Source organism: Canis lupus, chromosome 17 (assembly GCF_003254725.2).
Source record: "Canis lupus dingo isolate Sandy chromosome 17, ASM325472v2, whole genome shotgun sequence".
NCBI lineage: Eukaryota > Metazoa > Chordata > Mammalia > Carnivora > Canidae > Canis > Canis lupus.
The window spans coordinates 54,490,811-54,508,393 of record NC_064259.1 but is presented as its reverse complement, the minus strand read 5'-3'; the positions used below and the strand labels follow the sequence as shown (position 1 = coordinate 54,508,393).

Below are 17,583 nucleotides of genomic sequence, written 5' to 3'. Positions count from 1 at the left end.
GCTTTTGGGCAATTAATCTTTCTAGACTTTGAATATAATACCTAGCCCAGAGCATCCTAATATTAGTTGTAGATTTGTTTGTTTTCTCTTCACACAAAAAGCACTGAGTGTTCAAACATATTTAAGATCATTCAACCTTCACAAACTTGAAATGAGAGCCCAGTGGCCTTCCACTTTCATGCCTACAGTTACACAGACCCATTTGGAGAGGCATATCACATTACAGCAAAATGCAGGGAATAGAGTCTGCTTGCTTTCATTTGCCTCTTCATTTCTTGTTTTGAGTCATGCTTTGATACAGAATTAAGACATACTATCATCCCCTGTATCAGGTTAAGATAATAGAGGATGGAAAAAGGCATCTGAGAGATGTTTGGGGGGCAGTGAGGCATAATGTAGGTGTCTAATCCCCAGGAAGGAGGCAAAGTGTCATTCTCACGTACTCATATCACATGGACAACAAAGAGAAGACAGAGGGTTTCATTAATACAGGTGTTTCCTGCTTGAAGAAAAACCCAATGTACAAAAATGAGGACTAATCGCAAATAAGAATCTGAGATAGCAAGAAGGGATTTAAGGACAATCTAACTGTACATCATTATTTCATATTTGAGGCAGCTGAGATTTAAAGAAGTTAAGTATTGGGCCTGCGGTCACAGCCCACTTAAGGACCCAGGAATAAGACTCAGGTCTTCAGCTAGTTTGGTCGCTTTTCTCTATCCCACCTCAAAGTGATCAAGCTGACACCTGACTCTTCAGGAGAAGTCCACTGTGTCCATGGAGGCATCCTGTACTCACAAAGGAGGGAAGCTGAGAGCAGTCCGGTCATATCTTGTTCTGACTTCACGTACCTGCTGGCTTCCTCAGATGCACACGGGTATCTGGTGACTGCTTGCTCTGAAGCACCTGCCAGGAACCCATCTGAGCTCTTGCCATCTCTGCCACAGTACATCTGTAGGCTCCTTCATCCTCCGGGCCCACAGAGAAGATCTTGAGAGAGAAAGCCTTGGGGCTTAACTTTGAAACCTGGAGTTGTCCTTGAATTGCTCTCTCTTTGTAGCCTCTCTTCAGGTCCAGAACACCCCCAGCATCCATGCGGGCCACCTCTTTACCATTGAAGAACCAAACGCCCTGAAGCTGTGGGTCCCAGCCACCACCTACTACCAGGCAGACCAGTTCTAAGGATTTCCCTGCAGTAAACGTGCTCTCAGCGGAAATGTTGACTTGAAAATCTTTCACTAGGAAACAAAAGCAACACAGGTATTTAGAGAAGCCACAGCTTCTGTCCTTTCAGAACCACAGAGAGATAATACCCCCTGTAAGGACAGTAGAGGGATTGAATTTCATGCGGGAGTTTAGCTCTGAGGAGTAGCTCAACCAAAGAAATACTTAGAATCAAAAATGTCCTTGATTATTCTTTAAATCATTCAGAAAGAACAGCGTATAGCTTTCTGAATGCAATCCTTTAAGCAAGATGTATACATAGAAGTCTGAAGTATAATGTATCTTTTTTTAATAAAAAATATAAAATATTTTATAATATGTTGAATTGCTATAAATTATTATTTCTTTGCTCTCTTTTCTTGGCTAAGACTATCTAGTGGAATTTTCCTAAGTGAAAGTAGATGTGATGTATAACAAGTCCTCAGCTAACATAACACTTCACAATAAAAAGCTGGAAGCTTTTCCTCTAAGATCAGGAAAAGACAAAGATGTCCTCTCTTACCACTTCTATCTGACATAGTACTGGAAGCCGTAACCAGAGCAATTAGTTAGGGGAAAAAAATAAAGGGCATTCAAGTCAGAAAAATGAAGTAAAATTATCTGCTTGCAGATGATGTGATCTTATATAAAGAAATCCCGAAAGACTTCACCAAAAAACTCTTAAAACTAATGATACTAGTAAAGTTGCAGGACACAAAGTCAACATACAAAAAAAAAAAAAAAAGTCAGTTGCATTTCTATATACTAGCAACAAAATATGGGAATAAGACATTATGAAAACAATCTATACAGATGGCCAACAGACACATGAAAAGATGTTCAACACCCCTCATCTTCAGGGAAATGTAAGTCAAAACCATAATCAGATATCACCTCACACCTGTCAGAATGGCTATTCTCCAAAAGACAAGAAATAAAAAGTGTTGGAGAGGATGTGGCAACAAGGGAACACTTTTACACTGCTACTAAGAATGTAAATTGGTGCAGCCAATATTGAAAACAGTATAGAGATTTCTCAAAATAAATAAATAAATAACTAAATAAAAATAGGGTACCTGAATGGCTCAGTATGTTAAGTGTCCAACTCTTGGTTTCTGCTCAGGGTTGTGAGACAGAGTCCCATATTGGAGTCTGCTTGTCCCTTTCTCTCCCCACTCTGTTCCTCTTCCTATATGTGTGCATGCTCTCTCTCTCTCCTAAATAAATAAAATCTTTAAAAAAATTAAAAATAGAACTACCATATGATCCAGCTATTCCATTTCTGGGTATTTATCCAAAGAACACAAAAACACCAAGAAGATATATGCACCCCTATGCTCACTGCAGCATTATTTATAATAGTCAACATATGGAAATAATGTAAGTGTCCATCAAAGGATGAATGGAGAAAGAAAATGTGGTATATATATAGATATGTGTATATATATACACACACACACACACAAACACACACACATAAAGGAATACTACTTGGCCATAAAAAAGAAGGAAATCTTGCCATTTGCAACAACATGGATGGGCCTCGAGGGTATTATTCTAAGTGAAATAAATCAAAGAAAGACAAATACCATATGATTTCACTTATATGTGGACTCTAAAAACCAAAACAAATGAACAAACAAAACAAAAATAAATTCATAGAGACATAGAACAGACTGGTGGTTCCCAGAGGGGAAGGTGGCTGGGGAATGGGCAAAATGGGTGAAGGGGCTCAACTGTATGGTGATGGGTTGTAATTAGACTTATGGTGGTGATCACTTGTAGTGTATCAAATATCGAATTATAATGTTGCACACCTGAAACTTGTATAATGTCATAAACTAATTTTATCTCAATAAAAAAACTCATTTGCAATAATGTCCAAAAGAAGAAAATACTTAGAAATAAATTTAACCAAGGAGGTGAAAGACACTGAAAACTGTAAAATATTGATGAAAGAAATTAAAGAAGATACAAATAAATGGAAAGATATCCCATGTTCATGGGTTAGAAGAATTAATAACGTGTTGGTGAGAACGTGGAGGATGTGCACAGTTTACTATACAAACTGTGTGGTGTTTCCTCAAGAATTAAAAATAGAACTACCATATAATCCAGCAATCCCACTTCCGGGTAGATACCTAAAGGAAGTGAAATGAGGATCTCAAAGAGATATCTGCATTCCCATGTTTATTATTCATGATAGCAAAGATATGAAAACAACCTAAGGGTCCACTGATGAATAGGTGAATGTAGAAAATGTGGTATATGCACACTGAAATATTATTCAGCTATGAGAGAAAAGAAATCCTGCCATTTCAACATCATGGATCACCCTGAAGGACATTAGGCTAAGTGAAATAAGCCAGACACAGAAAGACAAATACTGTAGGAACTCACTTATATGTGGCATCTAAGACTGCTGAACTCATAAAAGTAGAGTGTAGAATTGTGGTTGCCAGGATTAGGGGGAGGGGGGAGGGGGAGATATTGATCAGAGGGTACAGAGTTTCCATTACGCAAGGTGAGTTCTATAGATCTAACGTATAGCATGGTGACTACAGTTAATAATACTGTGTTTCATTCTTGAAATTTGCTGAGAATAGAAATCTTAACTGTTCTCGCCATACGTACAAGCACACACCCACTACACACAAAAAATAACTATGTGAAAAAAAATAACTATGTGAGATGATGGATATGTTCATTAGCTTGATTGTGGTAATCATTGCAAAATGCCTATGTATATCAAAACATTATGTGCACCTTAAATATATAGAATTTTTGTGAAATAAATAAGTAAGAATAAATGAAGACTGTTTTAAATAAAAATTGTTCTCATGATCCCAGAGTCCTGGGATCAAGCTCCAGATCAGGCTCCCTGCTCAGTGGGGAGCTCTCCCTCTGCCTGCCACTCCCCCTGCTTGTGCTCTCTGTCAAATAAATATAGGAAAGAAGAAAGAAAGAAAGAAAGAAAGAAAGAAAGAAAGAAAGAAAGAAAGAAAGAAAGAAAGAAAGAAAGAAAGAAAGAAAGAAAGAAAGAAAGAAAGAATCTTCAATGATCTACCAATGGATCACTGCTTTTAGCATGGAAATATATGGTTTTTGCAACCTCTTCCTATTGGACCATAGCCCGTGTAGAGAAACCAGGAATGGCAGCTGAGGCTTCCCACTTGCTTTGATGAAAATGCCAATGGATCATGAAAAGTAACACCATCCCAAGCAGGAAATGGGGTCAGGTGGAAGGAAATCCCGGCAGTAAGACAAAGTTCCACATTAGCAACTGGAGCTACTCCGAGGCCTGGGTGTCTGTGGTGTGGGCGCTTTGGAGAGACACACCTGCTTGGAGCAGCAGCTCTACCTCTCACCAGCATTTTTGCATGTCTGAGGCTCAGGTTCCTTGTTTTAAAAATGGGGAGTTGACCACTTGCCCTATAGAGCAAGGACTTAAAATTAGGTAATATAGATAAAGTAGATAAAGCAGATAAAGTGCTTACACAGGGCTCAGCAAGGAGGATAACAAAACATTTTCATGCATGACTTGTGGAATCTCTAACCATTCAGAAGATCTTATCCCATAGGAAACCTGCTGTGGACAGGCCTGAAACCAAATGTCCCTCTTCTTACTTATGCTTCCCAGATGCCAAAACCAAAATGTATTCAAACTTCCTAAATGTCTTTTTTAGACACAACAAAAGATTAGAAAAAACCCAAAAGATATCCCATAAACACCCACCATCAATATAGTATGAATTGCTTGAGAAGATCCTTACCTGTGGGTTGGATTCTCAGAGCTGTTTGAGCTGTCTGCTTTCTCGTGATTAAAGTCCAGGTTTCATCTGGATCCTGAATCCACTCAGTTGCCTCACAGAACAGCTGACCTTGATCTGAGGGCTGGAGCCTCCCTATGGAGAGCCTGAAGGTAGTGACTCCAAGCTTGTTGAGCAGTACATCACCAGCCGCAAACCTCTCTGTATATGAGGGCCCAGGGATCAACGTGAAATCTTTGGAGAGGGAAATAATCTTGGTAGTTTGGCTTCTTTCTCCATCCTGCATCAGGTACCAGGTGATAGAGAGGTGAGTGTGCTGAGCTGTGGCTTTGGATGCTTCACAGGTAAGTTCCAATGATTCACCCTCCTCCTTATTAAAAGTCTGGGAACTCATGGTGGCAGAGAGGGTATCTGGAATAACTGGAAACAAAGGAATGATAACTGACTGTCCCAATAACCTGTCAGATAAGCCTCCTTGGATAAGGATGGCGCCCTGACCCACCGTCCGTAAAGCACATACTTTTAGTTGCTTTTCAACCAGCCATATGCTTTCCCTACCACCAAGAGGAATGTTGGCATCTGTATACATAGTCCATGGGACTTGGCAAAACTAATGGCTCAGTGGTGTATTGACCCTGACTTTACATTTTTAGCATAGGTTGTGACCAATTTAGCTGTTCAGACACAGAGTATTTAAAAGGGAAGAGCACTGGGAGCTAGAAGACCTAGATTCTGATCCTAAATCTGTCCCTACTTGACTACAGGAATTGGAGCAAGTCACTTCACTTCCTTACACCTTAACCTGATTCTTTGTAAAATTCTGCAATAATCCCTTACAATCTGCCATTCAGAGCCAAAATGCAGCCCTCACCAAAGTTTTGACAACCATCCTACTACCATCTCATTGTGTTCTTCCTCCAAGCCCAAGCTTATGGGAAGGCAGCACTTAGATTCAATCAGTAAGTATTTATTAAGCAGCTACTCAGGGCTAGCCACTGTGCTTGGGGCTGAGATAACTGTTCTCATGTTCTCCTAACTGTTCTCCTTGGGGTGAAGTAGGAGTCATGTAAGTAGCCAAATACCATATCAACCGGGTGAGCGCTAATAATAGCAATGTGAATAGAGGATCAAGAGGAAACAAAGAGGGGGAATATGCACTGAGACCATCTGGACAGATTTCACAGAAGTAAAACCTAAACTGGGTGCAAGTATAGGTAGGAGTTGGCTAGACTGAGAAAGAGGTGCTAAGATATTCTAGGCAAGGGGACAAAATGCTAACTACAAAGATTATGACCCTCTCTCTCCATGTAAATATGTTGGACATTACTAGTTTGTGGATAATCATTTCCAAGCGAGTGACTTACCACTGATCATATTACCAAGTTCACGTTCTGCCTCCAGAAGAGATGACATGGGGAGAACTCCCAGAGTTTTGTCTGATGTTGCTACGATCACCCCGTGGCTAGCTGTGGACAGGCCTAGACCACACACACCATCTAAATTCCCAGGGCAAAGGTGACTGGAAAGATGAACATTTAGAGAATGGGAGATACCGATTTGTGCCCCATCTGCAACATATCCAGAGGGCGATGAGGGCTCTCTTGCCAAAGCAAGGACACGACGGAAAGCCACGTCACACTGCAAGGTGTTGGGGTGGGGGGGACACTGGCAAGAACAGGGGGGCAGGCAGCTTACCAATTAGCCTTGTCTTGGCGCTGTAATTGCCGTAGTATCTTTCATCTGTGTTTGGCGTGTGACACTCATACTCGCCAGAATCCTTCAACTGGAGCTTTGCGATGTGCAAGAAGACCGAGTTGCCCCGGACCCTCTCCACATAGATCCCCTTGCTTCTCACCCGCTGCGCATACACTGCATAAGAGAAGGTGGCATCCACGGTGCTCACGATCTGGACTTCTTGGGTCGGGGCTTTGGGCAGGTAAACAGACCACTGGAAATGCTGCTCAGAAGGGCCCTGGTAGCCAGTTACGTTGCAGCCAATGCTGATGGGGTAGCCCTCAGCCCGGTACAGCGGTCCTCTCTGGATGGTTACCTCTCTCTGGCCAAGGCTGAGCTTAGCTTGCAAAGAGGAAAGAGAGAAAGGGGAATCAAAAGAGATTTGCGTTCCAGTCCCCAGTGTGCCCCCCTTCTGCAGCTCCCTGTATTAAGAGTTCTAGTAAATGAGATCACAGGTTATTAGCTATGATTGACTCGAATGTTCGATGTCTCCTTCAGGCTGAGGCACGGTGGGATCGCTTGATGAATTCACTGCTCTTTTAGGACTTGAACTTCTGTAATAATTCCTAGCCTCTTAGGTTAGCTTCAACAGTATTAGAGCTATTACACCTGCTAATACTTAGCGCCCGGTGTTGTCTAAGGGCACTTATTTGAAAGTCAATACTACATAAGGAAATTCACCTTTTATGTTATTTTCTAGGACAATTCAGCAAATTCCTGGGTACCTGTCAGACAGTTCTCTCAGAGATTGCGGAGAAGACAAATCTACCCACTGCCTCTGATGCTGCGCTTTCTTTGTCTTGCTAGTTGGCTGGAACTATTTGTAGCTCCTGGCCAGGTCTAAATGCAGGACTAGCTAAAATTAGCATCCAGAGAGACAGCAGCACTTCCTTTCTATACCATGGAGGGTTTTTTGTTTTGTCATTTTTCTTCAAGAGCCACCACAGCTTTATCGAAAAGCTTTGTAAAAGCCAGCCAGTCAAGTCCACCAGGATCTGGCCTCAGAGTCCCTTTCAGTTCTTCTCTGACTGAAAGTTTTCAGTTGGGATTGCTCTGGACTGTCTCCTGTTGAGACAAATCTCAAGCATCAGGCTTAAAGGAGAAAACATGATCAAATTGGCAACATTTTCTTTGAAGTGTATGTGTTCAAAATCAAGCAGCTTGCAGAAATGGAAAGGCATGTGTTTATGGATCCGGCTGATATAAGAGACTAGTTTGTGCCACAGAAAGAACAAAGAGCAAATAACAGAGATGCCAAAGAGAGTGAGCCCAATCTCTCACTAGGGGCCTGGGGCCCAGTGGAAGGGGAAGAGGACGAGAAAGACATCAGAAGAGTCCTCCCCCCACCCCCCAGCCCAGCCAGGGAGCAACTGCTGGTATTGTGGAATGAACAGAATAGAACTCATAAGAAGGTAGGGAAGAAGCAGGGTATCTGCTGACTTTTGCAAACCCACAAGAACAGCAAGTAAAGGAGAGTAGAGGGGGAAAAAAAAGGGAGAAAAAGGAAAAATGATGTTACAGAGACCATAAGGTGGGGGATGGGAATTTTGGAATGGAAAAAATTCTGATAGAAGGGGGGCCTACAACATATGGGGAGAAAGGGTGAGTGGTCATCTGAGGCAACCCACTAAAACTGGCCTATTGAATGTTTAATGCAAAACTGAAAAACATCCCACCAACCACACACATTTCCAATAATAATTAAAATACGCCAACTGATTCATACATCCCAGTTAATGTGATGTAATTATATTATGCTCTTCTAATACTGAGGCACATATAGGAAAAATGTATAGGAAATGTATAGGAAAAATGTAACTTATTACTTACCAAACAATTATCCAACAGAGGCAACTGAAAACATTTTCGGCAACGCTGGTTAGACTCAGATATATATCTTAGAGAACTGTGTGCACTGTGCACCAAGCTATGTATGAAAGAATACCCACAACAGCACCGTTCATCATATCCCCCATCTTGAGACTGCTTGTATGTCCATCAGCAGAACAAACTGTGGCACATCCATAAAATGAAATATTACACAGAAATGAAAGTGGATCACAACTGTTTGTAACGTGGATGACTGTGTTGAAAGCAGTATACGGAGAATCTTTTTGATGATATGTAGAATGATTCCAGTCCTTTATAAATATTTAAATACAGGTACAACCACACTGCATTATTTAATAAATACAAACATAAAATCACTTAAAAAAGAAGAAAAGCTAGGAAGTGGTTATCATGGGAGTCAGAACAGTGATTGTGCATCAGGGGGGAGGGTTGTAATCTGGATGGGGCACACAGCACAGTGGGTGGGTGCTTCTAGGGTCCTAGCAATGTTCTATTTCTTGACCTGGATAGTGACTACATGGTTCTTACTTTTTTTACTTATTTGCTAATCTCCATGTTTATGTTTTATTACCTTTTCCTTTGTGTTATATTCCACAATAAAAATGTTTATAGAAATATGGTTTCTGAGGTACCACTAACCTATTTCTAAGGGTATGTGACCACAATGCTATTTTGGTGGCTAGGAAACACTTGTTCAACATCTTACATAACTTTAAAAGATAGGTACCACATGTGAAACATTTTATTGTGAAAACTAGCACTCCATTTTCTACTGCTTTATTTGCCAATTTGATAAATATTTATTCAACAACTTGTATTTCTGATGCTTCAGAAACTAAGACGTGAAAATGAGCTTCGGATAGTCTTTGACTTCATGATTTTAAAATTTTAGTAAGGCAGGATGATGGTCATATCTCCATGTCAGGGAGATTATAAAAGTGCTTTAAGGAATCTGAGGGAAGGAGAGATTGCACTTTTAGGGGAGGGAAACACAAAAGGTTTATGGAAGAGACAGGCAGGATGAGAAGTGGAATTTGGAGCATCAGAAAAATTATGATGATTTAAGTGGGGTGACTTCATGACATGATTATATGGCTAGGAATCAAAAGACCTGTTTAGCAATTAGGGAGTGATAAACTGGATTAGGGGAAGGGTTACATGAAGATGAATAGAAGGAGGTAAGGCTGGATAGGAATTTGGGGCCCAAACCATGAAGTCATGTTTAAAAGTTTGGACTTGACTAATTGGGCGATGGGGAATCCACTGTAAGTGTTGGAAAAGTCTTAGGAAAATTAATGTGACAGAAAACCATTGTAGCCCAGGAGAGAAATGATGACCATAATCGGAATGCAAAGAGCCACCATCGAGATAAAATCTAGAGAGTTTTTCAGGGTCTCAGATGCTTGGAAGTAGTAGAAGGGGTGGATGGAGAAAGGGAAGGCGGGAAGAAATAAAAAATGATGGCAGGTTTTGTGAGGCTGACTGAGAGAATAATGATATTGTTAACAGAAATAAGGATATTATGGGGCACCTGGGGGGCTCAATCAGGTAAGTGGCCAACTCTTGCTTTCAGTTCAGGTCATGATCTCAGAGTCGAGAGATGGAGTCTGCATTGGGCTTGGAGTCTGCTTGGGATTCTCTCCCTCTCCCTCTGCCCCTCCACCCTCGCACTCACTCTCTAAATAAATAAATATATAAATAAATACAATCTCATTAAAAAAAAAAAGAAAGAAGGGTATCAGGAAGAGACTGCTGTGTTCAAGGGTGAGGGAGAAGATACTGCATTTGCTTTTGAAAATACTAAATTTGAATACCATAAACAGGAAAGACAGCCAGCAAACACTGGGAAATAATATTTTTTAAAAAGTATATATATAGGGCAGCCCCGGTGGCGCAGCGGTTTAGCGCCGCCTACAGCCCGGGGTGTGATCCTGGAGACCCAGGATCGAGTCCCACATCGGGCTTCCTGCATGGAGCCTTCTTCTCCCTCTGCCTGTGTCTCTGCCTCTCTTCGCTCTCTCTGAATGAATAAATAAATAAATCTTTTTTTAAAAAGTATATATATATATATATATATATATACTTTCAAGTCTAGTCAACCCTTTGAAAATCTCTATGGCCTAATCCTTTTTAAGAATTCTGTGATAGTCCCACATTTAGCAATGTCAAACTTGTAATTGGTTGAGCTGGTCTTGAACCTAAATCTGCAAATGTGGAATCCCTGGCTGTCTCCATTGTTTCTCACTGCTTCCTCTGAGCACCTTTTTATAACCACAGAGGGTTCTGGGCCATGGGTGTGGATTAGGTCAGTTCCAGTGCTGGGCAGTGTTAGGGAATACAAGGGGGAAGGCTAAAGAGAGATTATGAGAGGGTCTCTGTATTTAGGGGCTAGGATAAGGAACACCCAGAAAGAAGAGCAAGGGAGATAGGAGAGTGGCCAGGACACAGGTGCGTAGAAGCCAAAGGAGGAAAAATGTTCCACAGAAGGGCTTGTCTGTTTGCTGGACGCTGCTATGAGGGTAAGGACCCAAAGGCAGGGGGGACGGTTCTTTCAGCTTGATGAGGAGGATATCGGAGGAGATCTTTGAAAAGAGGTTTCAAAAGACCAGAAGCAGAGGATTTCAAGGATAAGAAGTGACTGTAGGAGGGGTAAACGACTCCAAGAAGTTTTGTGGAAATGGGAAACAGAATAGGGTGGCAGATGGCAAGAGGAGCTGAGAGGGGAGATGTGGATGACAACAGGATAAAGAACAGAGGAAAGTCCTAGTAGAGGCATGAGGTCAAGAACAGGATGGGGAAGGTACTGCTTCCTCAGAGAAGTAAAGCAACAGTGTGGAAGTTTCATAGGTATTTTTGGTGTGGAAAGGAATGGTTGACAGAGATCAATTCAAAAGGCTATGCATTGGGACTATATGCTGAAGCATCTTTTGTCAAGATATTCCCTATGGGATATGTTGTACCTATCTCTCCTCCTCCTAAGAAGTAAAATAATTCAGAGGACTGTTCTGTTGCTTTTCTTCCAGTGGACAGAGGGTTAGAGATCTCTGCACAGCAGCTCAAATTCTCACTGACTGATGGACACAATGCTGGGCACCTACACACCATACCAGGGCCACACTTTTCTCGGGTGGTACTGGCTTTTTTTCTTTTCTTTTTTTTTTTCTTTAAAGATTTTATTTATTTATTCATGAGAGACACAGAGAGAGGCAGAGACATAGGCTGAGGGAGAAGCAGGCTCTGTGCAGAGAGCCCAATGCAGGACTCGATCCTAGGACCCCGGGAACACGAGCTGAACCGAAGGCAGATGCTTAACCACTGAGCCACCCAAGCATCTCAATAGTTGCCAAATTTACTGTTATATTATTTAAATGGAAGCTGTTAAGGTTGGATGATATAAAATGGCCCATAACTGACCTTTCTTGATCCACAAAAATAGCAACTTCGGATCATTCCATCTCATACAAAACCTACCTGGAGAACTACAGACATAACAAGCAACATCTCTTTCTTTACACTTACAAAATCCCTATGCCCTTGAAGGCTGAGAGAGCTTCTAACCAAAAACATTTTCTTCTACGAATACAGTCATGGTAAAATTAAAAAAAAAAATCGGTCCCCCCTAGCACCCTCTCACATTAGTGGTTTTTACATATAGGGCAGCTAGTCAGCGTGAGGGGTGACAGATCCAGATCAGGAAGGCAAAGCTGAGGCCTAAGTCCAAGAGCTCATTTACCCATAATATTAACCTCTTCCAGCACCATGTTCTAGCAAAATTAATCAGTCTTTATGTTTATTTAAAAAAAATTGGGATCCCTGGGTGGCGCAGCAGTTTGGCGCCTGCCTTTGGCCCAGGGCACGATCCTGGAGACCCGGGATCAAATCCCACGTCGGGCTTCTGGTGCATGGAGCCTGCTTCTCCCTCTGCCTGTGTCTCTGCCTCTCTCTCTCTCCCTGTGTGATTATCATAAATAAATAAAAATTTAAAAAAAATTAACAAAGTACACCTTTGCTAAACAATGTAACCCATCAATTGATCAGCATTTAAGTTCCTCCCTTATTTATAATTTCCCTCCATGTTTGTAAGGAAAGACAGCAGGCTTCCAAAGTCCTTTCAAGTCACTTCCTGATTTATGAGCTCTTCACATAAAAACTGTGGTTCTATACAAAATTAGTGCTTTAGGGTGAGTCAGAACCTAGAAGAAATAAATACATGCCTCAGTTTGGATAATTGTTTATGTGGGTTAAGGAAAAGCTTCCAGCTTTCTTTTTTTGAACCTGGTTACAACTTGCCTTCACCCAAGCCTTCTAGCCTGCTCACCAGAATTAAAAAAAAAGAGAGAGAGAGAGAGACTTTGCAGTGTCTGATTTATTGCACAATACACCCTGCTTTCCCCTATACACAAGCCAAACACACAGTCCAAATACACAAAACACGTGCACTTAAGAATCATATTCAAAGAAAAAAAGAAAGACAGGAAGAAAGAAAGAGGAAGAAAGAAAGAGAAAGAGAGAAAGAAAGAGAGAGACAGACAGACTCACACTCAATAGTGAACAGGACAAATAGGAATGTACCAGCCAGTGAAGATCCCACCAATCCTCCAGGCCATCAGTGCTTGCCAAGCCAGTCTGGTGGGCATCCCTCACCCAGCAACTAACCAGTCCTCCTAACTAACCCTGCAGGCCACTTCTCACCCTATCAGGCCCTAGATCGGATCCTTATCTCACATGATCTAATGTCTGCTGAGACACAAGCCCAGTTCAATTCGAGCCAATGTTGGGCTGGAGGCTGTCGCCTCTTTAGCGTTAGCCACAGCTCTGGCCACGCTGATGATAAATTCGTTTAGTTCCCCTACCTTTCCAGTCACTTGAGTCCCCACACCGATTCAATTTAGTCTTGACAGAAGTTCTTTTTTTTTTTTTTTTTTTTAAGATTTTTTATTTATTTATTCAGAGAGAGAGAGGCAGAGACACAGGCAGAGGGAGAAACAGGCTCCATGCAGGGAGCCCGACATGGGACTCGATCTCGGGTCTCCAGGATGACACCCTGGGCTGCAGGCGGTGCTAAACCGCTGCGCCACCGGGGCTGCCCTTGACAGAAGTTCTTAACCTGAGCCACACACGGGATTAAAAGGCCCATAAATTCGAGGGGAATTTATGGCTCATAAATGTAGAGGGGAAACCCCCCCCCCCTACATCTTTATTTTTCATTAGTCTTAATGAAAATTTAGTATTTCCTTCAGTCCTGATTGTGGACAAAAAGCCATAGGTATTTTCACATCACACTATAGTTGTTGCAGATATCTTGAAATATGATTCATATCCCTTATTCCCTGGAAGTTTGGTGGTTAACAGACCACGTCTAGATCTTGTTATGGAATTTGTAAAGAAGCAAATAAATGACTACATCACTATTTAAAACTATTTTGATGATTGCATTCCAGTATGATGGATTTCCCCTATAATCCCATGCATTTTATTTTAGGCATTTAAAAAATTATTCTAAGGTGGGATCCATAGTCCTCACCAGATGCTAAGGCGTGCACAGCACCAAAACAGTACCTGCTACTTGCTCTGGAACAATTCCATTTCTAGCCCAGGCCATGTGTTCTCCTGTCTACCTCCACCCTGCTCCTGGGCCAGCTAAGACCCCTCTGGATGCCCTTTAGCAGAGTCCGGCAAATCTTCTTGGCCCTTCTCAATCCCTCAAGCTGATTCGCAATTCAGCTCCCAGGGAGATCCAGAACCTTCTGTTAGCTTAACCTAAAACTACTAAGGGCTCTCAGAACTTTCCCTTCCATCCAGCCACATCCTCAAGGCAAACACATCAGACAAAACACAAGGTCACCTCTCAGGCTGGGGAGCTGAGCCCTCACTGGTGCCAGCGATGGGTTAGCCCAGGGAGATAAGGTTGAGGCAGGGCCAGCAAAACTGGCAGATCTAGCAACACACATCTGTAAAAATCCATGGGTTCACAGACTCAACCAAGCATTGCACCACCCTAGAACTCAAGGATGCCGAGGTAAACCATGCAACTTCTATCAGAAAGTCAAAAATTATTGCCGACACCAGAGATGAGTGGCATAGTTTTTCCTGTAAATACCAAATTGTCCTGCTCTGCCACCCAACAGCCTCCTGTTGACTAGCTCCTGGGATAAGAGACCGGCAGAATGATGACACTTACTCAGAAAAAGAAAGAAAGATGCCACACGTGGGATGTGTGCCATTTGGGCCAGGACAGACCTTTCCTTGTGGTGTCACTGAAGTTGCTCAGACACTGAGCGGCAAAAGCTGTGTTCTTGCTACAAATGCAAAGAGGAAGCAGTAGTGTGGTTTTCAGTGCACTGGGAAACACAGACAGCTTGCAAAGAGAAAAACCATTTGCATCATATGGTTCTTGGCTAATCACTTGAATGTGAGTGAGAAAAGTGAGTGATCTTCATGGGTAAGTGTGTACAGACAAATAAGAAAAGATGGGCCTTGTCTAGGCTAAGTATGTATCATTAGATAATCATGAGGAAATGAAGGTAAACCAAATAAATAGAAAATCAAGCAGTAACATTCTCTTCTTAGCCCTTACCTCTCCTTCCCTCTTGGGAGAGAGAACTATGAAATGTAAGAAGGGCCCCTGGAAAACACAAAACGTGGCAGACACGAGGAGATGGTAATGGTGACTGTCTCTGGAGCCAGGCTGCCTGGGTTTGCATGCAGATCCTATTTTTAATTGCTGCGTGATCTTAGAAAAGTTATTAACCCTCATCTGTAAAATGGAGATACTAAGAGGATGCATCCCCATCAGACTGCTGTGTGAGTTGAATGAATGAATGAATGCAAAGCACTTAGAACAGTACCTGGTGGGACACCTGGGTGGCTCAGCACTTAAATATCTGCCTTCGGCTCAGGGCGTGATCCTGGAGTCCCAGGATTGAGTCCCACATTGGGCTCCCTCCATGGAGCCTGCTTCTCCCTCTGTGTCTCTGCCTCTCTCTGTCTTTCATTAATAAATAAAATCTTTAAAAAAAAAAAAAAAAGAATGGTACCTGGTACATAGTAAGTGCTCAGTGAATGTCAGCTGCCATCATGTGACATTTAAGTGAGTCTTCACCTGTCCAAGATGGGCCTGGCACCATGAATGGCGAGTAGATGCCTAAATATAACAGTTGGGACTGAACCCCAGCCAACTTAATCCTATCTAATCCTGGAAGACAAGATCATACCAGGAGGGGTTCAATGAAGACATTGGTTCCCTAGGTCAAGGCTACATCTAGATAGGTCAGTAATAAACTGGTGTGCTTCAGGCCACCGTTTCAGGCCGATTCCTGCTCCATCCATCCATTCACCAATTTTTTAGTACTTCTATATGCTGGGTGCTTGGGTAAGTTCTGCACATATGAAGATGTCAGCAACCCAGTCCTTGTTCTCAGGAAACTTCCACTTAATCAGCGAATCACAATGCAATGTTGCAAAGACAGTCATCAAGGCAGTCCCTGAAGGAAGTGGGAAAAAGTGGGTGGGCAAGAGGGAAGACCAGGCTGGGCTGGTCTAGGCCAAATGAGACAACTAGGGAAGAAGGGGGTGGGGAAGTACAGCTGAGGAAGAAGCAGCCTAGCATGGATAATGATGCACTAGCCATGCTCTCCTGTTGGAATACAGTTTGGGGCTGGTACGAAAGGAGCAGGGTCCATAGAGGTAGGCTGGGGCAGATCTTACTAGGCCATGCATGCCAGACCTAGGACCTTGGCCTTTATTCCATAGATGAGGGGAGCTTTTGAGGTCCTCCCCCCTTCTTCTCTAGGAGGAGAATGCCTGATTGGGTTTTCCCTTTGAATTGAATTCCATGTTGTGTATTGCTAACTGGTTGAAAGATGAGGGAGAGAGAGACAAGGCTAGAAGCAGGAAGGCTGGTTATAAGATTTTGTAGTCCTCCATATAAGTGATAAGGTCCTGAATTAGGGCATTTAAAATACTGTGGAGGGATAGCTAGAGATTTGGAATTAGAGGGTAGCCTCTGATCTTAGCATCTTCTGTCTGGAATGGTGGAGCATTTTGGGTGGGGGGACAAGCAGGAGCATGGCTGGCTATCACACAAGGTAAGTCGGGTGAGGTCATCCAGGACAAATACAGATAAAGAGGTATGGACATTTGAAGGAGGGAGAGAGCATAGCTGATCTGGGAATGGGACATCAGGCCAATCTTAACACAGGGCTTATTTTCCCAGTGGCCATTATAGTAGAGTAGGGTAACCTTCAATACATTCAGGTCTGGAAGCCTTTAACTTCTAACTTTCTTCCCCTCTGGATTTATTATTAGTGATGATACCTAACAATTAGCCCTCCAAGGTCAGTCAAACTATGAATATTAATGTCTTTAGTGAAAAGCTCTGTAACTACCCTTTTCAAGGTATAATGCAAGGCTTGGGGATAAGAGAAATGGAAGATGAGTCAGTCTCTCCAGAAACTTGAATCTAGCTTAATATACAACCATAGATAAGAAACAGGAGTCAGTTGGCATGAGCTCCTAACAACGGGGGCCTCTCCACAGCAACACTTGAGTGTCCTCACAACATGGCAGCTGGCTTCCCCCAGATTGAGTGATCCAAGAGACAGAGACCAAGATGGAAGATGCAGTGCCTTCTGTGGTCTAGTCTACACACTATCATTTCCACCCTATTCTATTTGTTAAAAATGAATCACTAAGTCCAGCTCACACTCAAGAGGAAGGAAATCAGGCTGTGCTTTTTGTTTTGCTTTTAAAGAGTTTATTTATTGAGACAGAGAGGTACAGAGAGCAAGCAAGCAAGCGCAGGAGAGGCAGAGGGAGAAGGAGAAGCAGACTCCCCACTGGACCCAGAACCTGACATGGGGCTCGATCTCAGGACTGGAGATCATGAGCCAAGCCAAAAGCAGATGCTCAATCATCTGAGCCACCCAGGTGCCCTAAGGCTATGCTTTTTGGAAGGACTGTCAAGAATCCATGGAGGTATTTTAAAACCACCACAAACCTATACCTATATTCAAACAATTTTTAA

At 42.4% G+C, this 17,583-nt stretch overlaps 1 protein-coding gene across 2 annotated transcripts in view; it reads right to left on the bottom strand.

Moving 5' to 3' along the window:
* Positions 1–17,583, bottom strand: part of CD101 (CD101 molecule) — a 49,121-nt gene extending 31,538 nt beyond the window's left edge. Inside the window, exons 1-4 of one of the 2 annotated variants that reach the window (XM_049096204.1) lie at positions 14,740–17,583; positions 6,669–7,049; positions 4,977–5,393; positions 852–1,238 (exon numbers count right to left, since the gene is read on the bottom strand). In XM_049096204.1, coding sequence (XP_048952161.1) covers positions 852–1,238; positions 4,977–5,393; positions 6,669–7,049; positions 14,740–14,782 — 1,228 coding nt within the window. In that variant the 5' untranslated portion in view covers positions 14,783–17,583. Of the gene's footprint in view, positions 1–851; positions 1,239–4,976; positions 5,394–6,337; positions 6,493–6,668; positions 7,050–14,739 lie in introns of those variants that run through there. The other variant, XM_035700763.2, reaches the window with a different exon arrangement.